General features: G+C 39.8%; 2 protein-coding genes across 3 annotated transcripts in view; one reads left to right on the plus strand and one right to left on the minus strand.

Moving 5' to 3' along the window:
* Positions 1 to 18,956, minus strand: part of VPS13C (vacuolar protein sorting 13 homolog C) — a 171,159-nt gene extending 152,203 nt beyond the window's left edge. For both annotated transcript variants that reach the window (XM_046650441.1, XM_046650445.1), the window contains exons 1-4: positions 18,765 to 18,956; positions 6,791 to 6,834; positions 4,254 to 4,296; positions 904 to 999 (exon numbers count right to left, since the gene is read on the minus strand). In XM_046650441.1, coding sequence (XP_046506397.1) covers positions 904 to 999; positions 4,254 to 4,296; positions 6,791 to 6,834; positions 18,765 to 18,864 — 283 coding nt within the window. In that variant the 5' untranslated portion in view covers positions 18,865 to 18,956. The remainder of the gene's footprint in view (positions 1 to 903; positions 1,000 to 4,253; positions 4,297 to 6,790; positions 6,835 to 18,764) is intronic.
* A 7,530-nt stretch (positions 18,957 to 26,486) lies between these two features.
* Positions 26,487 to 27,757, plus strand: part of LOC124235138 (C2 calcium-dependent domain-containing protein 4A-like) — an 8,208-nt gene continuing 6,937 nt past the window's right edge. The window contains exons 1-3 of the mRNA XM_046652747.1: positions 26,487 to 26,559; positions 26,696 to 26,824; positions 27,055 to 27,756. Of these exons, the coding sequence (XP_046508703.1) occupies positions 26,525 to 26,559; positions 26,696 to 26,824; positions 27,055 to 27,756 (866 nt within the window). The 5' untranslated portion in view covers positions 26,487 to 26,524. The remainder of the gene's footprint in view (positions 26,560 to 26,695; positions 26,825 to 27,054; position 27,757) is intronic.

The raw sequence follows: 27,757 nt of genomic DNA on the forward strand, positions 1-27,757 counted from the left end.
AATAAAAATGGTGGGGCCCGGCCCCACAGCCAAGTGGTTAAGTTCGCACGCTCCACTTCAGCGGCCCAGGGTTTCGCCAGTTCCGATCCTGCGTGCAGAGGTGGCACTGCTCATCAGGCCATTCTGAGGCAGCGTCTCACATAGCACAGACAGAGGCACTCACAACTAGAATACACAACTGTGTACTGGGGGGCTTTGAGGAGAAGAAGAAGAAGAGAAAAAAAAAAAAAAGATTGGCAACAGCTGTTAGCCCAGGCAGCAAGCTTGAAAAAAATATAAAAATTGTGTTTGTTTTGTGGTTGAGAAAAAAAGTAATTTCTCCTAAGATATCCAAACTTTTCTTAACACTATATTGTTCTTATAACTGAGAAAACATTAATAACAAAAGATAATACTGAAAGATCACTGCCTTAAAACATTAATTAAAAATTAAAATACTATAATTTATAAAGAAAAAAGTCCCTATTTACACACATTTTTGAGAGAACATTCATTCAAAATTAGAAGCAACAAAATGTGAAAAAATTTTCCAATCCTGAAATCTGTAGATTAAAACATCAGTACATTTTTTAAAACTTATTTCATTTCATTCTCCAAAAGTAAATGTCTAATGCATCTCAACTTAATAGAAAGCCTTAGTTGCAAAATAATTATTCACAGAGAACAGAATAAACTTAATGGTTGAAATCATTCTTTCCAACAATAAAATAAAACTATTTTATATACAAATGTGGTAATACATATGTGTGTATATGTAAAATGTACACTTTAAGTGCATATATGTATATGATTAGTTTATTTAAATTATCTTCTATTTTACTAAACATATTAAAAGACTTAACCCAGGCAACAATTTAATTTCATTGCAATGTTACTGAATGGTTATAACCTAAAGTGACATACTTGCTCCAGGGACAACAAGCAGGTATAATCCCTCTAGGGTCGCAACAACTGCTTCTCCATAAAGGTTCTTCCAAGGAATCTTCAAAGTTAGTTTATCTAAAGAAACATAATATCAACCTTAAATTCTTATTTGGCTGCTCAAGAAGATATACGTTTCTCACTTTCCATTAAGAAAAAAAGTATAACAAAATCTTTCACACATATAGTATGTATATCACTCAGAATAAACAAAAAACTCCAACACTGAAGTTTGCAAAGATCTTTTCCATGTTATATTACTATCTGAAGTGATTATTTACATTGTGCTTTATATTTTTCCAACTTTTTGATAACTATTATTTCACTTAATATTCTCAAACTGTGAGAAGAATGAAGCAGCTATTATTTCAATTTTCAAAAAAAGGAAACAGTCTCAGAGAAGTTAAATTAATTGCTGAGTCCACCCAAGTCACCAGTGAGGATGCTGGAACCAGAACTGGTGCTCTTCCTCATCCAACAGTTGATGGTCTTAATACTGTACACGCTCTTCTGCGCATACCTACGACTACATCTCTACAACACAATTAGAAAATAATATCTGTACAAGATCCCAGGCACTGAAGCAGCAACACAGAGAAGAGTACCTAAGGGACAGACCTTTGACAGTAGACCAAATTGCTACAGTTGGAAGAGGCCAGTCCTAAAGGAAAGGTATACTGCTTTATAATTATGAGTTACAGGCAGTTCAGACCAGTTATATTCCAAATATCTACTTATAAACTACTTGAAAGGTAGAACACATCTTCTCTCTTGGAAACAATGGTATTAATCTCAGGTTTTTCAGAGACTGAGAAACTTTTTCACTCATAATATAGATGAACTATGGCCCTGAGCATCACTAAGCCAAGTTTGGAGTTTGATGGGAAAAGGCTACATAGAGCAGGAGAGAAGCCACAAAGGGCACACTCTTGGCTAAATTTTGAAATAGTTAAAACCTCTTTTCTATCTTTCCATATTTATTTCTTTACTCTTTTCCTAATCTCTAGTATGCCCTGTCTCCAGGTTCCTAGGCAGCCAATGTCCCAATCGGCCCTCAACAATACTAGAGAACTTCTATCCCAACCTTGTGTATCTCCAAAGTTTTTCATGTTCCAAAATAAAATACCTTCTCTCACCACAATTCAAAAAATAATAACCCTATAAAAACTATAATTCTCTCAGTGCTGCTGATCAAGACTCTCAAGAGAAAAGAATCAGGTTCAACTAAGTCATACTATTATGTGAATGACTAAGCTACTTACACCACCAGAATCACTGGCACTTTTAAATAAAGATGCTCAAAGTTCAAAGAATTGTTAAACAGGATAACACACTGAAGAGGAAATAAAATAATGCAATATAAAAAAGGATATTTTGATTCACCTGGATGGCTATGTAGGCAAGCCAGTTTTACCTGGAAATCTATTCCCAGGGTTAAAAATCTCAAATTATTTAAATTTTTTTCTTCAGCTTGTAACCCTCCTGAGTTTCTTAAATGGCTCCCATGCCAGGGGAGTCTAGAGACAATGCCATATACTTCTGGGTCATTTCTAAGTCTGACAATTTTATACTGACCAACACCTATATTTATAATAGATACTGTTAGATTTGTAATTACCTCATAAACTCCTAAAAGATTTATTTGATTGCCTTCTTGGTGAGCATGATACTGAAAAAGTGGGAAATGCACCTTTAACTAGCATACCAAAAAGCGACTGTCTGTTCCCTAAACCTTTTCTTCTCTCCATTTACCTTACTTCAGTATCCTGAATTCCACTGGAATTCGGTTATAGTCTGTCTCCCTTTTATAGATAAGAAATTTTTTAAGTAAAAGGATAACCCAGGAGCACCCACAAATATGTCTAGCTCTTAGAACACCGAAACATTCTAGAGCTTACTTAGCCACAGTGACTCTACAGGCTAGGTGTAATATTTCAACCTAACAGAAATTTAATAACTAATACAAATACTCCATAAACCAAAAACAAGGGATAAATACAAAGAAAATATGCTTCGCATCCTTATATGTTGAGTCTCTCATAATTCAATGAACAACTACGAAGGAAGCCATTCAATTCTTATATACTTTAAAAGCAAAAAGAACAAATTCTGAACCACTAGAAAACCTCTTCCAAAATATAAATCTAGTTATAATAATATAATGAATAATGTAAAAGTTCTTTAGTCAAATATAACTCATCCAACACCCTGGAAATGTGATTGCAATAGTATGTCCTAATTTTAGATCTCTATAACTTCCTTGAGAAGAAAGATATCATATTCATCCTTGCCTCTCCCATAGTATCATATGTAGCATGTGTGCATAAATATCTCAAATGTAAAAGAACGAATGAATGCCTATAACTTCTCTCTAGGACTCCAATTAAGCACGTAGGGCCAAAACAATAATTCTAGAACGCTGCTAAACATCACCACCTCACACAGCACAAGGCTCTGTATAAAAGACAAACAAAAAAGACAGTGTGCGCCCCAGGGATGCTTTCATCTAAGGGAGTGTCTCCTGTTTCAAGGGACAAAGCTTGAAAATGTTACTTTATATTAAAAGGAACATATAAAGCGGACTCAAGCAGAAATATTCAAGTAATTGTTAAGAGATGATAGAATAGTGACGAAGTAGCAGGGTGATGCAGATGGAAGGAAGGACGGTGGCCTAAGCGAAAATTCTAAAGAAAGAGTAAGTCATCAAGGGTTGTAATTTATATTTTTTAAAAAGTAAAAATCAAGTAGTATGGACTAGCTGAGAGGACTTCATAGATTAAACTTTCTACTGAAAAATTTCTTAACAAAGATGTATGCTTAGTTATGGATGATCTTAGCGTGAGAGTTCAGCTCACAGAAAGATTTCCCACTTACCAAACATACTCTCCACACCACACTGCTGCATAATATATCAAGTGAAATGGATGAACATAACAGGAGGGAAATAAGCTACACTTAAATTTTATTGACTAGAGTTTGCAAATTATACTACTTTCACATATAAAGAAAAAGCATACAAAATTTCAACATCAATTTTGAAAATTAAGATATATTCTGTGTGGTGGAACTAAAGCCTGAAAAGTATCCTTGCAGTTCAAATGTTCTTCAATTTTAGAGAGTAATTTTGTACCCTTTTGTCAAAAACTTTGAAGTATTTATGTATTATACATAATATACACCAAGTTCAGAACTTCAAAAGCTGTAATCCACATAAGCCAAAACACCTCACATTTTTTGTTCAAGCTAAAAAAGATGTCTTAGATTAAACAACACAGGAAAAATAAAAAACTAAAAGAACTGAGAATAACTCAAATGAAGAGTGAAGTACTTACCAATTTGGCCAGCCTTGACTTTAAAAGGAACATCCAATTCACTCTTCAGCAGGAAAAAAAAAATTTAAAGGACATCTTAAGTTATTAAGCACTGCAAAAATCATCTTTGTATCATCATTTAAATATACAATCACGGCTAAGGAAAAACAGAAAAGGAATTTTCTTATTTGAGTAAGTCATACAGAGTATGTTTTATGGCTGAAAAAAAGTTTTTATTAAGTTAAACCTTTACTTTGAAGAAAGAATTTACAAAAGAAGCAAAATTATAAATAGGAACAATACAAAAGGAGTTTGTAGTTGAAAGTAATTGAGTAAACTGGTTATTTGTTTCAATAAACCAAACCAAGCCAGATGGAAATCCCATGAACTTTTATACTAACAGATGGACATTGCTTATCTGAAATATTAGAATAGGAAAAGAAAGAGTCCTTTCACACAAATATGTTGAAAACAATAACTGAACAATTCTCTCTCAAATATTTAATAAATGAATAAACAAAACAATCTTAAAAGAAAAGGCATTATTTACCAAACCAGCATTTACTTTAGGTAAGTTACTGACAAGTACCAATCAATAATAATAAACTTTCACTTATCTAGATTCCAAACCACTAGAAAATGCAAATAACTTTTTACTCACAGAGGACTAAATAATAACTGATATTCACAATGAGACTTGAGTCTTTAGAATTATTAAAAATTAAACCAATCAGATTCAGATTGTTAAGTGTACCTCAGCATATAGTAATACTATCAAAATCTGGCAACGGAAGTACAGCACTTTAGGTAATAATTAACTAAAGTAATCGGTTTAGTCAATCATCTGATTACTCAACTATTCTAGGTAAACAGGAAACAAACAAAATACTAACAGCTTTTGATAAAAAGTCTTTTTTTTAGGCCCCAAAAAACCGTCCTCACTGGTGATAAGAGAACAACTCTACCCTCCTGGGGCAGCAGGGGCAGGAGGGACTGCGGGAGAGAAATTCAGCGGTCTTCATATCATACAGGATACAAACCGTAAACCATGCACTTCTAAAAGTGTGGTCTCAAGCTCGTTTTGATCCTCCTGAAATAGTTTTTCACACAAAATAAATGTAAAGAACCCATATCAAAGTAAACCTCACCAATCCACTTTAATTGGAGAAAGGAGGCTAGTTTGAATTAATGGAGAATACAGACTATAAATATAAACTACAAAATTACAATTACAAAATTGAATTAATGGTGAATACAAACCACAAAATAACTTTAATTATAACCAAAACTCAAATTAGGCTAACAAAGAATTCAAAGAATTTGTCTTCTAAGTATGTTAGATACACATCTTGTCACCACAATTCTATTTATACTTATTTCTTTCTAAAATATTTTCATACATAGAGGAAAAATAATTTTTATTCCAATATCTAGCAACAGAATCTTAAGTTCTACATTTTCAGATAAAATTTAAAAAGTTGTAGTATCCTATATAAAAGGAGGGAAAGAAAATTTGAATATTTTGAGTGTCCACTACTTACTGGGCTCTACTTTTCATCTCATTCAAGCCACAAAGGCACAGAGATACTATATTGTTTTGTATTATTAACTCAACTTTAAAGATACTAAACTGATGCTCAAAGAAATCAAGAAACTTGCCAAAATTCACACAGGTGGGAAAAGGCAGAGCTCGCACTCAAACCAGTTCTGCCAGACCGTAAGGTCTATGCTCTTTCCACTATGCTAAGCTGTTTTCACTATAACAAAATAAACTGTTACTCTCGTGACAAAGTTCTACCCCTAGGATCTTCAATATCCAAAATTCGCTTCTCTGAGACCAGTCGTGGGAGAGTTTGTGTATGTATAAGTCTCCTCTAATTACACTGTTCATAATGTAGAAATCCAACCAGAGGTAAAAGCCAGGATTACAAAACACACTGTAGGTTAATTAGAAATCTGACCTATTAATTAAAGAATAAATTCATACTTAAGTGCCTTCATAAACTCAAATTAAGTCCAATCAGCTAAAGCCTAACGAGGGGTGGGGGGTAGAGGATAGGGAGAGTATTGCTTTGTTTGTTTTTAGCTCAATAGTAAATGATACAAATCACTTTCTAGAGCTAGACTCCAAAAAAATCTATTTTACCTCTTAATATTACCATAATATTATAAGGCTGGAGTGTCAATGTATTTCCAAAAATACAATTATTCATTATATAAATTGTTAAAATCAAGGGCTTATTTAGCTGAAAAATATGTACGAATAATTCTGAAGAAAACTACTTCAGTAAGACAATTGTCTGCTATAAAGCTACACAGTCAAATTAGGTCAAGGAAAAACATTCCATTTTCCAAGAGATATTATTTTGATCACCAGGAAAAAAAAAATTCTAAATCTTTAATCTCAGATTTTCTTACAGCAAATAGTTAAACCACTAATCCTTCTGTGAATGACTCAGTTACTTTATCTGGTACCTGGTACCAGATACCCTGTAACCAAAGGTTTCTAAGAGCTTACCAAATTAACTGAGTAATCAACATAGTTAAAAAAAACTTACCAGAGCATTTTCTTTTATCTGTAGATTATCTAAAGCCACATCACCTTTAAAAAAGAAAAAGAGGAAAAATATAAAGTTAATATACCAATTAGTATAACCTGTCATAATGCAGTGCCAATCACTATGTCACTATGCTAAGTGCTAAGAAGACAACGGTGAGCAAAGCATACTTCAAGAACTAATGAAGCTACAGGCACAAGAGTTGCTATATATGAACAAGAATTATTAACTGTAGCACACTTTAGGTTAGCCCATTGCAAAAGAAATTACAAAATATTTAAACTGACTAATGTTTAAACAGACAATGAAAAAGGATTTAGAGACTTTCAGACTGAAGAACTTCACAACCAAAGAAAGCATCCATCATTTTGAATGATTAAGCCAAAATCTCAAGAGAAGGATATAAAGAGATGACTGCTAGAAGAGATCAATTTTCCTGTAACCCAGGATTCTTTCCTTAATTATGGTGTCAATGAATATTTTCTATGGGGATATGGTGTTAGTCTTTTAAAACGCCAAACATCCTACTATCCCAATGATTATTGCTAATGATTCTAATATTTTTTAATTAGTCCAACATTTCTTAAATTTATTCAGATGTTAAGTTATAAGAACTAAAGCCATGATGACACTATAACATGACTCAAATTTTAAACACTCTACCTATATTTGTTGATATATAATACTTAAATATTCTTGCTTACATAAAAATTTTAGCAATAGAAAAAAGTTTTCATTTCACTTAAATTCTGTAAAGATTAATAAAACTATAGTTTCAACATTAAATGCAAGCATAAATTATCCAGTTATACATTTTCTTAATTACTTATGATTTTTTTTTTTAAATACTACTCTTCCTATGCTCTCCATAAATATTTTTCAATCAAGTAACTTTTTCCTCATAGTATTCTGGAGTGAATTAAAAAGGTTAAAAAGTATATTTAATTATGATGCTATTATTAAAGATTTGCTTTTCCCCAGATTTCAGATTTATTCAAACATTTATTAAGCACCTACTATGAGTCAGTGCCATCAATTCCCAAATCACAACACACAGCCGCCACAATATGACAATCAACAGATGAGTGGTGTGGTTCCCTCACCAGGAAACGAACCCAAGCAGTGGCACTGAGAGCCACTCAATCACTAGACCACCATGGCAGGCTTACTTAAGCGCTGAAAAGAGAGAGATGACTAGGACAACCTCCCTGCTATTGGAGAGCTCACAGCCTGACAGAGGAAACTAAATTTCCAAAATTTTGGAAATACTCTATTGGCATTCCAACAGTAGAATGCATAAGATGCAAATGAGGAACCACCTAACTCTGCCTAGGAAGATCAAGAACTTCACAGGAAAGTTAGGCTACAAGGCCAAAGAAACATTCTTATCTACACTGAGTAGATAAGAAAAGAGGGCAAACAGACATCCATGAGTAAGACACATTTTAGAAAGCACATGTGGTTTGGTGTAACTGGAGGGTGTGAGAAAAGGATAGGAAATAAAGTCAGAAAGGTTGGCAGGGGCCAGACTAACAAAGGGTTTTTAGGATAGAAAGTTCAGACTGGTCACAACAGAGAGAAATATATACAATAGGGATGACAAAATCAGAGCTATATTTCAGAACAATTACAATACTTTCCTAAGAAATAATCATGGATCTGTGCAAACAATTCGGCTACAAGGATATTGCAAAATTAGTTATAATAGCAGAAAGGATGCCTGGATGGGAGGGAGGACCTAAAGAACTAAATATCCAGGAAGAAGGCATAAATCATAATACATCTACAATTTAGAGCAAAAAAAAATGTGCACAATCATGGGAAAATGTTTACAAAATATTGTTTTAAAAAATGTTAAAGAATACCCAGGTTGATCAAATTTAAAAATTATATATGCACACATTCACAGAAAACAAACAACTGTGTTGTTTGTCTAGACATCATAATGACCACAGCAGTTATTTCCATATAATAAAATTCATTTTCTGTGTATACGTATTTTTTAAATTTTCTAAAATAAATTACTGAAAACTGCAATAAAGGAGAGAAGGAGGTAAGAACCTCACAAATGGAAAGAAAATGCTCCAGCATTGTAATAGGAGGAAAGGGAAAGAACACAGGCAATCAGGCAGCTTCTACAATACACTGAAGAGCAATTTAAACCTGAAATAGGCAGTAACTTCGGGGTTGAAGAGGTGGAGTCAGAGCAAAAAGTTATTTTGGAGGTAGAATTGACAAGATGCCATCGCTGACCAAACGTAGGGATAATAAAGTACTCATGAAAAACTACGTGTATTCAGGAATTGGAAAAAAAATCCTTAAATACTGTATGTACAAAAAGTACATAAAATGGAAAAACATTCCTGGATTCAATTCTCTCAGATGATGACTTACCAAAAATTACAATGTTCAACTACTCAAGCCAAAAGAAGTGATCTGCACAAATGCTAGTGCATATGAGAAGCAATCCTAACTAGTTTAACAAGATCTAAGGCCCAACCTGCAAACTTGCTCATGAATTTTGACTGTTCTACCCAGTCACTCTCAACTAGTGGGTCAAGTGTCATCAGCAGTGCTCAGAAGTAATCTGCATTAGATATGAAGTATAAATGTCCCCATAAAAAGTGGGCTGTTTCTGTGTAGTGGCCCTCCGGTTCTTTAACAAATAGATGGTGTTTAAGACGTGAAATACTGAAAACTACCAATATGGCTAACAGAGTTAAACAAGCATATTTAGAAAGACAGACAAAAAGAGGTAATAGTGATTATTGCTAGGAAGTATTACAGATTTTTTTAGTTAATGTTTTTCAGCATTTTCTAGTTTTTATAATAATCAGATATTACTTTTATGTTAAAATTATTATACAAACTGTCATAAGAAACAGAGAAACAAAAGTAAATTCTAATGTCAATATGACCTCAATGTTTTATATAAGTTCCTCCTATATCTAACGTCTCCCTTACCAACAGACACATGAAAAAAGATCTATTTCTGCTACTTAGAGTCTATCAAACAAATGCATACTTCCTCTCTGAAAAATGTGAATGCTATCTAACAAACTGTAAATGTAACAATGAAATAAGTATGATACACTCTATAAATTATTTGCACTGAAGGAGGAGCCGCTAGTCCCAATACAAAGAAAAGGGGAGGAATAGCAGCATATTGCAGATTAACACCTGGGTAAAAGTGCATTCATTCATTCAACCAGTAAATGAGTGCCTTATCGAGGCAACCCACTGTGCTAACAAGTCCTCTTCAACTAAACTGCATGCTTTTCTGCAGATATATATACAGGAGTTTCATTGTCTATCCTACGAATATCAGAAAGTCTGTGTAAAAAAAAACAATTTATAAAACTAAGATTGGGGCCGGCCCAGTGGCGCAGCGGTTAAGTTCACACGTCCTGCTTCTCGGCAGCCCAGGGTTTGCCGGTTCAGATCCCGGGTGCAGACATGGCACCGCTTGGCAAAAGCCATGCTCTGGTAGGGGTCCCACATATAAAGCAGAGGAAGATGGGCATGGATGTTAGCTCAAGGCCAGTCTTCCTCAGCAAAAAGTGGAGGATAGGCAGTAGTTAGCTCGGGGCTAATCTTCCTCAAAAAAAAAAACCCAAAAAACTAAGATTAAGGCAGATACCCTCCTAAATATCAACCATTTTACACTTAACTGAATACTGAGGGAAAAGTTAAGATTTAGTTTTCCATTTTTACTTCAGGATAACATAATAAATCCATACACAAGTAAATAACTTTACTGCTATAGCCAGATCACATGGGCTAAGAACACAGAGAGGCCATAGGAAGTTCCCAAAAACCTGGAGGAAGGGTAAATATTTGTCCAATCTTTAAAAAAAAAAAGGGAAAGAATAACTAATAATTGGAGATGGATAAACTCAACTCTGGAGCAAGGAAGGCACTAAAGCCAATCCCACAATCAGGTGTCTCTGATCCCATGAAATTCCAAAGGAAGTTCTACGAAGTGATTTCCTTCTACGACAGACTGACAGGCCTAAAGGATGAGAGTAAGCAATAAATGTCGTCTGGGCTCCAGAAGAGAAGGTGTCTGATTTTGACACTATATAATTCTCAGTAATAAACTAGAAATATTTTGGATGAGCATACATGCTAGAGAGTCACACATAAAGTTTCCAAGCTAATTTTATGAAGCCCTTAAAAGGGCATCCTGGATCAGAATTTACCTAATAATCTTTACTAATGAGCCAGAAGATGGAAATGAAAGTAAATCCATTAAATTAGCAAGTGACACCAAGGTAAGCAGAGTCGGAGTCATCTCAAAAAAAAAAAAATAACAATAGAAAAAGAAATGGTTGCTAAATTATAGAAAACCACCAAGTTAGTATATTTATGAATAAAAATCAAATGGTAGTGGCATAACATGGAACAAGCCTGCCTGTCCAAGAATGCCTTTTAAAATACATAATAGCCTACAAAACAAACGTAAGAAATATAGTGTCGACGTCAGATATCTCCGGTCAAAAATAATCTGAACTTTCATAGAAGTTTGACTCTACCTTTCTTATGGCACTTAACTATACAAATCCCCAACCTGATTATAAACTCCTTACTGCTTCTCCTCATAGTAGGTGCTCAATAAATATTGACTTAATTGATCTAGAATACATATTATGCTGGGGTAGAAACAACTACAATAATACGATAAACCTTTATATTTTAGAAAACACTCTCACATCTATTACATTACTTGATCCTCACAGCCTCCTGGTGAAGGAGGCAGGACATAGATATTATGCACAAGAAACTGACACATAGAGAGGATAAACAACTGACCTAAGAACACTGTCAACCTAGTGAGTGGTAGAGCCAGGGCTTAAATCTTCTGATGCCCAATGCTGGGTTCAGAACATCACACTATCTCCCAAAGAGAAGAGAAGAAAGGGTAGAGGATTTTAATTCAGAAGATAATTCTATCTCCACTGAAAAAAAAAAATGCCATACAAGAATTAGACTCAGCATTAAGAGGCCTGCATAGTTGGTGGAACCACTTTGGTCTTTGCATTTTAAGAGTGTGAAGAAATCCAAAATCAAATAGGGAAACCAAAATCAGTATAACTAACAAGGACAGAACGAGAAAGATAAGGCAGAATCAAGGTTTGTGTTAAGAGGATAAACAGAAGAAAGGAAAGTGCCACAACGGAAAACACAGAAGCAGGAGATGGCATTCCAAACTGGTCATTATAATACTTTTTAAAAATCTACATTTTTCCAAAAACAAAAGACAGAAATTCACAAGTTTTGATTTTGAATTATTCAGGACCATAAAGATCTTTCAACCTAATCCCCTCTCACTTTATACATGAAGATACTGAAACCTAAAGAGATTAGGTGATTTATCCAAGGTTATACAATTAATTTGCAAGAGTGCTAAGAATAGAACCTACGTCTCCTGACTCCCTGGTCAATGTTCTTAATATAAAACAAAGAGATTAATCCAAAACTGTCATTAAAAACAAAAAACCAACCAACCAACAAAAATGCCATGCCCTAATCCATGAAACTAGCTTTGCATACTGTAAAACAGTGGAAAAAGGAATATGTAATGCTATGTATTTACTTTTTATTTAAGATTTCCTTTATGTATGTATAACACAAACACTCACTATTTATTTGAAAACATATCAAAATATTCAAACACATTCATTTTCCAAAGAAGTGAGCTAAAGTAAATGGCTGAACAGTTTTTTAAAGGAAAAATCAAATTACTTTAATAACTAACGTTTCAGTAAAGAATATTGAAGAAAATGTTGTAGTGATTCATTTCACTTGAAACTAGCTATTTAATCCAAATTAACCAAGCTAGACTCCTTTTAAAAGGAGTTCACAGTGACTTTGTCTTGGGAGGGGAAAATGGAAGAGGGAAAGGAAACAAGTGATTTACTCTTTCCATTTCCCTATTGAAATAAGAAGTCCTGGCAAAGAAAGATGGAAAGCTGCCACGTTACCACTGAACTTTCTCTCTTTCAAGTACACATCAGGGATCTCATAATAGTGAGTAAAGTGGCAGAGCTTCCTAATAGAAAGGTTACCAAAGTATCAACTTACAATAATATTTCTAGAAAAGGGATAAATTTTTAATTTATGATGCTACTTAAATATGTTCAAAGGTGTTTTCAATTTAAATTTGTAAGCATTGCTTTAATTGTAATAACAGAGCCTAAATATATTACAACATTTAAGTTTTTGTGTGTGTGTGTGAGGAAGATTGGCCCTGAGTTAACGTCTGTGCCAATCTTCCTCTATTTTATGTGGGATACCACCACAGTGTGGCTTGATGAGCAGTGCTAGGTCCACACCTGGGATCCAAACCTGTGAACCCCGGGGCACCGAAGCACAGCGAACTTAACCACCACACCACTGGGCCAGGCCCTAACACTCAACTTTTTGTTGTTTATTATACATGCGATAGGACAAGTTAACAAGAAATGTGGCCTTCACTACACCAAGAGTTGACTGGGAAGAGAGGACTAAAAAAATTCTTTTACAGGTTTAGAAATACCTAGATACTGCCACGTTTTACGTGTCAAGGTAAAAAGAAGCAGAGTCCCGCTTTTTCCTACATTCTCAAGCTACCTATGGCTACCTGTTAAGATAATGTAATATATCAGATTTGGATTTGCAAATATCACCATGAGGGTGAAACTTCATTTATCTTGTCCTATTTCATGACTATGACTCTTTGCTCACCAATATCAAGAGAAGAACAAAAAGGGAAGGAAACTAATACATTATTTGACTACCATTTCTCACCATGAAAGCAGAGCAAGTGGCAGGACCGGTTATCTCATGAAGGAGCTCACAGCTCTGGCCTTGTTCGAATCACAGAAATTTAAAGCCAGAATAGACGACCTTGTCTAACCCTCTCATTTATAGATAAGAAACTAGTGGTCACTGGTCAGTGACTTGCCAAAAGCCACACCAACCAGGCAGTATCAGAGATGGAATTAGAATCCAGGTTTCCTCCTTCCTCACGCTTCTCTGCTCCAACAATACCCAGCAGGTGATGGAAAAGTGTTGGGTGGGGTGAAGGACAGTACAGGCATCAGCATGGGCTGAGCGTGGTTTGCAGAGCTACAAACTCTGAGAGCACTCTACCTGGTTCCTACTCCTGGTCACAATAGCCACCCCTTGTATCCAACACATCACAGCCTCTATGTATATTCTACCTGTCAAACGGGAGTGAGAGCAGCAGAATTCTGAACGAAGGATTTTCCTGTTGACTTGCCACAGTAAATTACCCTGAAAAATCAAACTGACAAAGGTTCTACGTTGCAACAATACTTCTTAAACCAAATTGCACAAGATCTGGCACTTCAACATACCTCTTCAAATATGTTATTCTTAAAACAATTATATCCTGGACACACATCAAATAGCTAAGGGCTGTACAATTTATCTGCCGGTACTAGTCTGTGGGGAAAACAAAAACCTGGATAAACCTTCCTAACTGCATAGGCAGCAACATGCCCACCAGCACTTTTCTGAACCTTTGAAAACCTGACTTGCAAACTAGCTGGCAGGTAATATAAGTTTGTAAGTGCAAATTCAAACACAAATAGGTTTTTAAGAAATTTGTTTGGAAAATAAGAAATGTTTAGATATGTGGTGTTAGCTCTACACAAAATTCTTACACTACAGAATATGAAAACCCTAAAGGCTGAAGTTAAGAAGAAATACACTTAGGAAAATTTTTAAAAAGCAAGCTGTTTTCATCAATCAGCTAGGTTTGGGCATCATCACTATTACTGTCAGTATTAACAATTTAAGAATTATAATTACAAAGGAGTTTCACAAAATTTATCTCACAAACACAGAATGTTCCCCATTTTACAGATAAGGATGAGGCTTACATAATTAAAACGTTTCGCCCATGGGTCTCACAGCTAGTAAATAATTAGGGCCTCATTTTTCTACAACAGTAAGAATTTTTAAAAGATCATCCCGCTTAAAATCACTTTTACAAATAGATAGGAATTGCTTGGCATGAAAAAATCTTTAAAGGAATAAAAACAGAAAGAAAATGACAGGTGTTTTGTTTTGTTTTGCTTCTCCAATTTAAAGGTAATATACACAATATAATTCCTGATTCTAGACATTCAAATAATTTTCCTGGGCCAGCCCCAGTGGCCCAGTGGTTAAGTTCTGCATGCTCCACTTCGGGGCCCAGGTCAGTTCCTGCGTGCAGACCTATGCCATTCGTCTATCAGTGTCCATGCTGTGGCAGCCGCTCACATGGAGAAGGAGGAAGATTGGCAGCAGATGTTAGCTAAGGGCGAATCTTCCTCAGCAAAGAAGAAGAAGAAGAAGAAGAAGAAGAAGAATTTTCCCCATCCTTCTCACTCTACAACTTTTTGTTTATTGTGGATTTCATTGTGAATGCCCATATATGTACGAACGTATGCACAACATCATCTTTTTCAAATTATGTTAAGAAAACATTGTGATTCTTAAAACTACTTCCTGATATCATCCAAACGAAGATTACGCATTTTTACTGACATGATACCTTTCGGTCACTTCTTAAGACATCTGTTTCTCAAGTTATAGATTTCATGAGGCATATATCTACTCTAAGTCCTTTTCTACCTCTTACTACATACAATTTGTTCAGCACCCAGAGAATCTCCAATGAATGCAGACGACAATCTCAATACTCTCCTCAGACTAGGGTTTCTCAATAGACGTTTTGGGCTGGATAATGCTTTGTTGTGGGGAGCTGTCCTGTGCATTGTAGGATGTAGCAGTATTCCTGGGATCTACCCACTGGATCCCAGTAGCACACCTCTGCCCCTCAGGGTGACAATCAAAAATGTCTCATTGCCAAACATCCTCCTGGGGGCAAAGTCATCCCTGGTTGAAAATCACTGCCTTAGCCTACTCAAATACTCCAGTTAAGAGGAATCGCCTTAGTTTATCATCTGTTTCCAAAGAATAGTAAGACCAGCTGTGTGAAATTTTTTACAGGTTAAATTCTTCCCTTCCTCAAGATGTGAAATTTTTTTTTAATTGCTTTTTGGTGAGGAAGAGTGGCCCTTAGCTAACAGCTGTTGCCAATCTTCCTCTTTTTTTTTTCCTTTCTCCCCAAAGCCCCAGTAATAGTTGTATATCGAGTTCATCTATGTGAGATGCCGCCATGGCATGGCTTGATGAGCAGTGTATAAGTCTGTGCCCAGGATCTGAACCAGCGAACCCCAGGCCACTGAAGTAGAGTGTGCAAACTTAACCAGTACACCACCAGGCCAGCCCCAAGGTGTGACAATTTAACAAGGAAAAAACTGGAAAAGTCAAACTCTATACACATAAACCTTATTTGCTAAAGCAAATAGTTTCCAAATAAGCTTATATAAAATTTTCAATTCTTTATAAAATTTGTCAACATCATGGATGTCATAAATATCAGCTATTTTATTAAATTAATATTAATATTAAAATAACACTTGCTTACCATAAAGAGTTTAAGATAAATTTCTTCAGCATATTTTCAAAGAATAGAAATAGTCCACTCACATATTTTGCCTTTCTATTTTAATGGGGAACTGGTGTTATAAAGAAAATATATTGAGCAATGACTGTAAAAGCTCATGACTTGTAGCTTCCCTTATAACCACCACAAAAATAAAAGGCAGCAAAACTTTACAGAAGCAGAGCTATGGGCTGATAAAGCTGAGGGCATCCCCGATGGGACTTCCACTGGATACAGTTGCTAAAATAAATGAGTTCATTTGTACAGACCTATTATAAAATTGATTTTGGCCACTGGCAGAATGCTTTTTTCTAAAAGAAAAAAAAAGTGAGATAAAAGAAAAGAAATTCTCTTTTCCTATATTTTGCTCAAAAAAAAGAGAGAAATAGATGACATAAAACCATAGCATTTTAATTTCAGTTGTGAAAAAGTTAAACATCCTCAGGCAGTGTACATCACAATTTCAAAGTAAAACCACATACAATTAGAATCACAAAGTATTGACACTGAAGGACCCTTAGATGTTACCCATTCCAAACCCTAATTTTAAAGAAAAAGAAACAGGAAAATTTGGTAGGGAAGGAATCGTCAACTGTATCCGTAAACTTTATTTCTTTTTTTTTTTAAAAAAGTCTGAGTTAAAGAGGGCACAATGTTATAACTTGGGTAAGTCATTTTGAGTAGTGATTACATAGGAATATTATATTATTTGGTATGATTTTTTCTATTAAAGTTTAAATTAAGATGAAGAAACTAAGGCCTGTTAAGGTAAATGCTAGTCCATCACAACAAGCTAGAACAGCAGGTTTCCTAAATGCTAGCCCAGTAGCTTTTCAGATTTTAAATAATGTTTACAAACTAGAAGGAATAATTTGTATTATTAGACAGCATTCTGAAGAAGCACTCGATCCCTCTAGAAGGCACTGGACATCTAATTCCTTAAATGCCTCCTTCTTTACTTCTCTTTCTCTCACATTATACTTACTGTCAGGGGAAGACATGTAAAACAAAGAGTATATTGTTCAGCAAACAAAAATGAACCAATCAAATGATCAGTAACCTATTAAAAGCAGGCTCCTCCACAATTTAGGGCAGCACTCATGGTTGTATAACAACATCACCCAATATAAAAATATGATTCACATATGTAACTATGAATTTTAGCAACCAGGTTTAAAAAAAAAAGCTAAAAGGGGAATGAATTTTAATAATACGTCGTATATATTTAATCTATGTATTTATATACGATATATTTAACAATGCATATTATTACATATAATATATTACATATTTAATAATGTATTTAACCCAATATAATCAAATTATTCCAACACGTAATCAACATAAAAAAACAGATATTATACACTTTCTCCTATTGAGTATTTTCAAAACTGGGTGGGTATTTTATACTTACAGCACGTCTCAATTCACACTAATCACAATTCAACTGCTCAACAGCCACAGTGCTGAGCGTCGACCCTATCAGACAGCGCACATCTCTAACTATTTGTTGACTGAACTAAAACGAGTTCCATGCATTTGAGTAGTTCTTTGGATTTCCCTCCAAAGCTGACAAAATTCCCAAAAGCCTTTTGTAGAGTGAGAAAGCATCCTCAATGTCCCCCAAGGTTAACATGTAATTAGTGCAAATAACTCGGCTTTTTGAAAAGTGTGCAAGCCTACTACTTACTGTCTACTTCTTTACACTTAACCTCTAGGATAGAAACGTTGGGGTAAACTCGCGGGCACGCCCCTAACTGATGATGCCAGTCGTGGCCTCAATTTCTTTTTACTGCTCCAACAAAAAAACTGAAAGTCCTCTTCTTATTGAAGGAGAAGTAAACATTAAGGGAAGAAACCACTTTCTCAGAAGTTGAAAGTACTAAGAGGAAGATGCCCTACTGACATGCCTTTCGTGACGCTCTTCCCCTGCTGATCCCTTCCCAACCCTGCCATCCCAAAGAGGAAGCCAGTTCCTGCTGGCTAGAAAATGCCGGAGAAGGTAACTGCGAAACGCGATCTCCTTGTTCTTTTTCCTTGGTACCACTTTATTTGGGCGCGTGTGACTACACAGCCATCCGCATTCCACGCGGGGCGGGAGCAGAAAGGGTTTCTTCACGCTGTGGAGCCAAAGGGGGCAGGCGGAGGGCAGCTAGAGGATCCCCAAGGTGGGCAGAGCGGGACAGGGCAGAGGCTTCGGCCTCAGGGACGCGAAAGGTGGGAAGTCGGACAGCGCGAGCGCGACTCTGCCGCATCTCCCCACCCGGGCCCCCGCGGCGGCGCAGGCGGGCACAGGCCTCCCGGGGCCCCGCACCTGCCGCCCGGGGACGGGGCCCCGCCGAGCGCCCTCCCCGGAGGCGGAGTCTCGGGCGGCGCAGGGAGCAAGGCCCGGGCTGGAGCCCCGGCGGGAGGAGCCTGTGGCGTGGACCCCTCAGCAGCGCCCGCAGCCCCCGGCCGCGCCCCCTCGCTTACCGCCCCAGATCCCCAGCTTCAGCTGCGATTTGTTCAGGTTCTCCACATAGTCGCCCAGGAAGCGGTTCAGCAGGTCCGCGACCACCGACTCCAGCACCATGGTGGGGCTGAGGCGGCGGCCGAGGGTGGAGCCGGAACCGCCGGGCGCAGCTGAGGGCGGAGACCTGCGCCCCGCATGACAGCCCCTCCGGCGCCGACCCGCCCCCGCGCCGCGCCGCGCGTGACCCGGCCGTGCGCAGGCGCGCCGCCGCCGCCGCCGCCGCCGCCAGGGGCCGGGAGGACCGGGCCCCGGACGTCTAGGATGCTGCAGCCGCTGTCATCTGCGGGCGGGCAGACGAGCGGCGGGGAAGCCGGGTTTGGGCCTACGTGGGCAGTGGGTCCGAGGAGAAGGGAAGAAAAGGAGAGGGCAGGAGTTAGCACGGAGACATCTGTGTGGCCGCTAGGCTTCCCCGCCCCGTGTTGACCTCGGTGTGCAGAGCTCAACCGTCCCAGGTGAAAGCAGCTCCCGCGTCTGGCCCCAAGCGACCCGCCGGGCGCCCGGCGCTGCCCAGGCCTCGAGCCCGCCTCGAGCCCACCCCGAGCGCTTCCTAAGCAGCCAGCCCTTCGCCTGTGGGTGAGGCGGGGAAAAGGAGACACTGCCCCCTTGTCCTGCTACAGATCAACTCGGCCTGGGGCAAGGTCTCCGCTTCGTCTTGCTTCGTGAAAACACACTTTAATGATCTAAGAGTGGGAGGAGAGAGAACAGAACTGCAACTTAAGATGGCAGATAAGATGGGAACTGAATTTGCGTTTTCCTCTCAACTCATTCTTTCTCGCCCTTCTGGGCTTGATTCGTTCTTAATTCCAAAGCTACTTTTTAGTTTTCTATCCTGTTAGGGAAATAAACGTAGTACTTTTTTTCCTTTAAGTATGGATTAGCTGTTATCTTTTTATCACTTTCTTCCATGCCATCATTGAACTGTTTCTGGTGTGGCGAGACGTTGCAAACAGGACTTTTCTAAAACAAAGACTTTGTACCTTAGTAGAATTTAACCACCCATTGCCAAACCAATTTGCTTTAGAGAACTGGACTTTTTTTCCAAAATACATTTCAAGAAGCTGTTGAGATGCAGAAACAAATAAACCTGAGAAATGCTAAGCTTATTTGTAATCACAAGCATTTATTAAATGCTTTGTTACTGGGAACGTCTGGAAAACTATGTGTAAGTTGCTCTTAAGCAACTGCTGTAGACTGAATTTGCTGCCCCCTCCCCAGGCCCCCAGCCCCAGTTCATATGTTGAAATCATTAACTACCAATGTGATGGTATTAGGAGGTGGGGCCTTTGGGAGGTAATTAGGTCTTGAGGACAGAGCCTTCATGAGTGGGGATTAGTGCTCTTAAAAAAGAGATGCCAGAAATCTCCCTTGCCCCTTCTCATATGAGGACATAGCAAAGGCAACACCCATCTATGAACCAGGAAGTGGGCTCTCACCACACGCTGAATCTGCTTGATCTCGGATTTCCCAGCTTCCAGAACTGTGAGAAATAAATTTGTGTTGTTTTTAAACCACCTAGTCTACGATATTTTGTTATAGCAGCCTGAACGGACTAAGACAACAGCTTAGCCTTGCAGAGGATCAAAAAGAAAAATCACTTCTTAAATTCAAAGTCCATTGGAGAAGGAAAAAATAGTCAAAACATCTTCAATTGGTGTTATGTAAAATGGATGTAAAACAAAGACAGAAGCAATGCTAACGAGTACTATCAATATCCGCCTCCATTCTCCACTCCTGCACACAGAAAATAAATCTTTAACTGCTTTTCCTGGTTCAGTCACTCTGACAAAATACCTACAAGGCATTAAGACTTCTTTCTTTCGCTATCCGCAACCAATTAACAGCCAACCCTGTCTGTTCTACTTTTGCTGTAGTCTCTAAGTTCTTAGGTCTCACCTAGACCATTGCAGTTCTGCCAGCTGGTCTCCTGGCCGCTCATTTTTCCCTTCTCCATCCATCTGCACACTGCCACCAGAGCCAGTTTCCCAAAGCACAGGTGAACTCCAGTTACTGTTAACAAAAATTCAACTGATTAAAGATCAAATTGTCCTTATTAAATGATTCATGAATTGGGCAGCATCCCATCTAGCAAATAGAAAGGAGCTCCCTCAAGCTGCAGAAAAGGAAAAAAATTTTAAGGCAGAGAAGAAGCAGGAAAAAAAGGAAATTATTAGCCAAGAATGCTTTGTTTCAGGCAAGGTCACCCACCCAAGGAAAATGGAAGGGGTCTGTCAGTGCACTACCTCCTTATGCTGACCAGGAAATTCCAGGTTGACTGGTTAAAGGTCACATTCCTGGGAAGGTTGCGACGGCAGTTAGGTTAGGTATTAAGTTTTGGTGGAGCTTAGCACAAGTGACTCCATTTTGGGCCTACTGTCTCCTTTTTAACTTAGTCACCTGCTCAGAAACATCCAGTAACTTTCCAGTGTTCACAAAGCCCTCCTTGGTCTGCCCCAAGGTTTTCCTAGAGCACCCCCCCTCCTCCAACGGTCCCTCTCCCTTTGTATACTCACACCAACTACGCACTGAGGAGGATGCCAAAAATGGCATGTTCTGTTTGGGATAAGGCATGCACCATAAAAAAAGTTAAGAGACAATTCAAGGCTGAATGAATAACAGTGCGAGACCATATGAAAGATGCTATAGGCAGAAGATTGTGTTCAAGCAAACTGAACAGAAGGTGTAAATTGGTGGGACAAGTGGACAATACTAACCCTGTGTAATAATGATTCCTTGCACTTTCACGGTGCTTTACACTTTAGAAAGAAAGTGTAAAAGAAAGAAAGCACATATGTATGCTTTTACATGCATTATCCTATTTTATTAATAGCTCTTGTGTTATTCCTCTTGAGCTATCATGCCATTATTATGCCAAGATGTTCATTTTCATATCATCCTCACAAAAGATCTGTGAGATAAGTAATGCACGTAATAGTGTTTCCATTTTAAGAGAAAATTAAGGTCAGGAATAGGAAGTGATTTCCCCAAAATTACACAGAAGGTATTAATTTCCTTCAGCTTCCTGAGCACTGCCATCTTTTCTCTTTCAGTAATGATAAATGAAGGAGAAAGCTAGAGAATAGCATGACAACATGGACTGTCAGGAAAGTTAGGAGGGTTAACTGGGAGAAAGCTCTGGAGTGGATTGCAGAATGCTAGAGCCAGAGGCAAACACAGATCACCTGGTTAATCCAACCCCCCCTCATCTGACAGACGGAGACACTGAGTATGAAAGAGAATGAAGTGACTTGCCAAGGTCCCACAACAAGTTAGTGACTGTCGGATAAAACCTGAGAGTACTGACTCCCCGGTCTGAGTTCCTTCTGTTACTCCATACTCTAGTTGTGTTGAATGAGATGCACAAGGCAGAACACCAGTATTTTCTTGGGCTATAAACTCTCTTCTTTCTTTTCTTGACACTCAACCTCCTATATATTATGTGTCTGCTTTACATTGCTCAGTTTCCTTCTACTCCAAGAGCACCTCTGACCTCAGTGGTGTGTGATATATTTATGCTTACTTCACAGAATTATTTTCCAGCTCCATCACTGAATGTTCCCGTGGCTATAGCTGTGAGCTCAGAACGGCTGCATCTTCCTCTAGGTAGATTTGTGTGTTCCAGGCACAGGGCCTCATCCTGTTACACCATGCTCCCAAGTACTGCATGGCTCATGCTCCTGAGGCAAGTAAAACATAAGGCTTAATGTGGTCACAGGGGACCAGCCACGCAAGGGAAGGTCTCTGCTGTTTCCAAGACATTTTATACAGGAATTGTCTAATCTCTGCTTCTAAAGTATTATTGAAGAAGGTGAATTGTTAATGAAAACAAAGCAAACCTGCTTTGCTTTGCCAAGAAGAAAACGTTTTTAAAGGAGTTCATGTGTGACTCAGCTAATCCCTAGCCAAGAAAACCTGTATAATACTACTAACAGCTAACTGTTAGCCAGCACTTACTATGTGCCAGGCATTTCATGCATTTTTAACCCTCACACAATCTTGTGGAATAGGTGTTATTACCCCCATTTTACAACTTGGCTCAGAGAGGTTAATTCACTTGCCCACAGTACCACAGCTAAAAACTTGCACAGCAGATTTGGAGCTAGGACAGGTTCCCTCCAAAGTCTCTGTTTCTTCACTCCTAAATCATTTCTCATGCCCTGGTGCTCTTTCCCTTTCTCCCACCACAACATGGCTTTGCTTAACAACTGCTCAGATTGTGAGCCTCACCATTTTAACTGAGGCCTCTCTGGGCTCTCACTTGCAGAGCCAACATCGTCTTGTCTCCTGAGAAAAGCCGAGTCAAAACACATGCACTTGAACCTTGAGTATATAATTTGGTAATCATTCTCCCATAGATTTAGCACTGGCCCAAGAATTTTGGCCACGAGTGGAGAGGATATAAAAAGACAAAGAAATAGCTGGTCAAGGGCATGGTAAACCCAGGGACCCACCAACTGTGCCCCCTAGACTAAATATATAAACTGTAGTCAATAGTCACTTCTCACTCCTGTTACGAGACCAGGCTCCTTTTGCCCACCACGTTTATGCCAATCACTGAGACAACAAACAGAGAAAGGGTTTAATTCACAAGGCAGCCAAGCGAGGAGATGGGAGAACAAATCTCAAATCTACCTCTCCGGAAAATGGGAGTTAGGAATATTTATAGGATAAAGGGATGGGGTGGTCTGAAGTGTGGGGATAGATGATTGGAGGTAAGAAAAGTGAGGAATTGATGATCTTACACAAGCGTAGTCAAGTTTCATGGCTCTTCACAGGACTCATGTTCACATAATGGCGGCATTACCGTGATCTGAGGGTAGAGTTTTGGGCTTCTTAACATCAAAGGGTCACTTATTGGTCATCTGAGAAGGCCCAGTTGATGAGTTGGTGGTCTTAACCAGCCTGAACTAGACAAGAAGTCGACTCTCAGTTCCTGAAAAAACTCAAGCCCTCATTACCATGGTGACCCATGTATCAGAGATGTTATCCGTAGGTGGGTTTCAGTAATGCATTATCTAACCGCTTTTGCAAATAGACAACTAACTGAGTATAGTTAAAGCAGGTTGGTCCCCTGTTTCACTTCTGCCTCAGCCAGATGGAATTCAAATATTTCATCAGCATTTCATTTCTCTTCTGACAGATGCACATAACTGATGGGATCTTGTACAGCCTGGAACCAACTGCCTAGCCTGGTCGATGGAACCCAAGAAGCGTTCTGTAAATATTGCTTTCAATGAATAAATGAACTAATGAACATTTGCTCTCTTCTGTAATAACAATAAATATAATATCTGACATTGTATATGTCAGGCTCTATGCAAAACTCTTCATATGCATTATCTTATTATGTGCTATCCTATAGGTAGATACTGTTATTATCAGAAGGAGCGAGGGAGCTCTCCTGGGTCTCTTTTATGAGGTCACCAATCCCATTACTTCCCAAAGGCCCCACCTCCTAATTTTATGTTTGATACTGTGGCTTAGAAAGGTTAAGTAACTTGCTCAAGGTCACATAGTGAGCAGCCATTCTGGAATCAAAACCAGATCTGATTTCAGACCCAATTTTCTTAACCATTACACTCTACAATTTCCCTTCTATCTTAATTAATAATAATAATAATCACTGCTTCAGTGTATTTAGCAATTATCATGATCCAGGCACAGTCCTAAATATTTTACATTTTTAGAGTTATTTAATCCCCCAAGCAATTTCTTTATGCCTGTTAGTATGTATTATTTCCTCCATTTCCCTGTGTGAACTTGGTAAGTTACTAGGAATAATCATAATTTGCAGGGTTTATGTGATAATTCTAGAAACTATATGTAAATCATCAAGCACAGTGCCTATGTAGGTATATCCTGGAAATGAAATGCATACACCCCATCCTAAAATCACCTTTGCATGAATTCAGTTTAATTTATTGAACATTATTTGGAGAAACAATTAATTTACAAGGCAGTATCTTAGGCAGAAACAGCATACACCCAAACGCTGAACAAAATGCCTGTTTTGTTTTGGGGGCCAAAAAATGCTCAAAGACAGGCTTTCTTTGCCAAGAGTTTAACACAGGTTCACTGTGGGATTAATAATAGTTTCACAAGCCAATAGGATACAGGATAATGTCTTTTAATAAGCCAATAAAGAAACAGCATAACATCCTCCAAACCAATGCTAGATTAATCACATTATTGTTCCAGGCAAGGGATGATAAAAAGAATAAAGCCCAAATTTAGTTCAAGGTGTACCTTTTTATATGAGTATGCACTTGGGAGAGGCGGCTCGGCAGCCAGCGCAAAAGTGAAAAGAGCCCTGTTTCTAGGGAGCGACAGCACTGGCATTGACCAGCAGGATAGGCTGCTCCTAAAGTTATCACTCCAAGGGCCATCAGATGGCCCTTCTCGTCCTGAGACTGCTGCACCGTTTAACACCACTGCCAACCAAAGGGTTGCTCTGGCCAAAACAGGAGCGAGTGTCTCAAGATCTTCGGATTTAGATCAGCAGAGTCTCCTTGCCCAGACACAACCCTCTCGAATAATTCTCACAAACTCTCAGTATTTATAGTCTAAATGTCCCCTTGCCGTACATAGTTGCTTCTCCACACATTCTCACTTGATAAGCCCCTAGCAGGGCCCCTCAGCAGCTCAGCTACTGAGGTCTTTATCGACAACAACACGTGAGATGACATCCTGACACAATTTACTTCATTCTTATATCAAAACAACAGCTTTTTTTGGTCTTGGTCATAAACAAGTGAATTAAAACAAGTGAAGGCATAAACAAGTGGATTTGAGATCACATTAAACCAGTGCACAACAATGCCTCAGACCCTTTCAACCTGAGCTAGCTGGAGGCAGCTGTATTACAGGGAACGTAGGTCAATTTTCAAAAGGACGGAACAGAGTCTCTCCCAGGCATAGCCTAGGAAGGCAGGTGTGCTCAGGGTGCCTCCAAAGGGTGGTTCCAGCAGCCCAGTTATACGCAGGAGTATATTTTCCCAATCAAAAATCAGCACACGTGGCTTCAGAAGTGGGTTGATTTTTTTTAACTGAGGTATAAGATACATACAATCTTACAGGTAATCTTAAGTGTATGCTAAATGATTGTTTAACATATGGATACACCCCTGTAACCCCACCCAGATCAAGATACGGAATATTTCCAGCACCCCATAAGGTTCCCCATACCCAGAGTGGTTTATAATCAACAACGAAAAAACATTTAAAATTGGAACTGAAAACCAGAAAGCAGGTAAGGAACCTCAAACGCTGGGCAACCGAAAGCCTGGATCTGGGGGAGGGTATAGGTAAGAATAAGACAAACCGGACTTTTATCTTCCTTTAATGGTGGGTACAGAGTGTTTCTGTGCATTCCAGTTCATTATGTCGGTGGATCCCCACAATGCCTGCGATATAGTCAAGACAACCATCTTTTACACCGTGAGAAAACAGAAACTGGTTTAGGCTAACATCCCCACTCAAAGCAGGAAAGAGAGAGAAGGGGATCTCTTGAATGTGCGCAGCAGATCCAGCCACGTGGCAGAAGGAAAGGCCTGGCGTCAGGTTACCAAGCAGCGCAGCTCACGCCCGCCCACTGGCCGGCATCCCAGGCTCCAGGTATAAAGGCTCCCGCTGGTTGTCCTTGAACACTGGTACTGAACCCCGCCGCGCGCCCTTTGAACTTCCCAGAGGCTGCGCTCCTCTCCAGGCCGGTACCCCACGTTGAATGGTGCAGAGACCCATCTGGCCGCCGGACCCCAGGTACCTTAGGAGGGACCCATAGCTTTGCTTAACTCCCCCTGGGGCTCTCTGAGGCGCTTTGCGCCTAAAGGGGAGAGCAAGCCCTGTGTCCTGGAAGGGGATAACAATTATTATTTTAATTCTCGCTGAGGACTAGCGTGCAAGAACCAAGGATTCAGGAAACGATTGCCCAAGCAAAGCGCCTCGTGGCATGGAGGATTGTGCGACCAAAGTTAGCGACCAACATTTTGAATCACCGCCTTAGACCAGGGAAGGGGGATCGAAGGTAAAGCAATAAGCCCCGAGGTATACGTAACTACGGAACAGAGACAGGACGAGAGAAGAACAATTGTTTTTCAATCACTGAAACATAATTTGCAATAGCAGGTGAGGGGCAGTCTGCCTTGGCCCCGGGGGAGGCAGGAGGAGGCACCCCAAAAATAGAAAAAAAGAGTTAGGAATTGCTGCGCCCTGCAGGGCTTGCTCTGACAATCGGTGTGCGCTCGTGCGTTACAGGCTGACCAGCTCCAGCAGAGGATCGCCCGGATCCGGCACTTGCCGCATGATGTGGTGCCTGGAGCGGCTCTGTTGGGGTCCCGAGCGCCTCCTGCGGGGCGGGCATGGGTTTCTCCAGGGTCGGGCCCGCCGAGGCAGGACTGTCACACCCGCCGCGTGCGCAAACGTGCTCACTCCGGACCGCATCCCCGAGTTCTGCATCCCCCCGCGACTCGCGCCCTGCCCGGCCCTGGCTGCACTCCGGGACTCCTGGGGTCAAGAAGAAGGGACAGACGACAGCGCCGGGCGCACGGACTGGGACCCGCGCTCGCAGGCCGCGCTCTCGCTGCCGCACCTACCCCGCGCGCGCACCGCTTACGGCTTCTGCGCGCTGCTCGAGAGCCCGCACACCCGCCGCAAGGAGTCGCTCTTCCTCGGGGCGCCCCGCGCCACCGCGCTCCGCCCCCGGGCCCGCACCCTCGGCGGCGGCGACACCCACCTCGTCCCCCGGGCCGGAGCCCCCGCCACCACCCCCGCGGCCCCCGGCGGCGCCCGCCCGCCTCGGGACGCGCTCGCCCCGCGGCCCCGCGGCCGCTGTCTCCTGCGCGCCCCCGAAGGGCTGCTGAGACGCGCGCTGCGGGCCCGGAGGAGGGGCGGCCTGGCCCGCGCCCGCTCCGTGTCCAGCGGGGACGGCGACGAGGACGAGGAGCGCGCCGCCGGCTCG

This window comes from Equus quagga, chromosome 2 (assembly GCF_021613505.1).
Source record: "Equus quagga isolate Etosha38 chromosome 2, UCLA_HA_Equagga_1.0, whole genome shotgun sequence".
Classification (NCBI taxonomy): domain Eukaryota; kingdom Metazoa; phylum Chordata; class Mammalia; order Perissodactyla; family Equidae; genus Equus; species Equus quagga.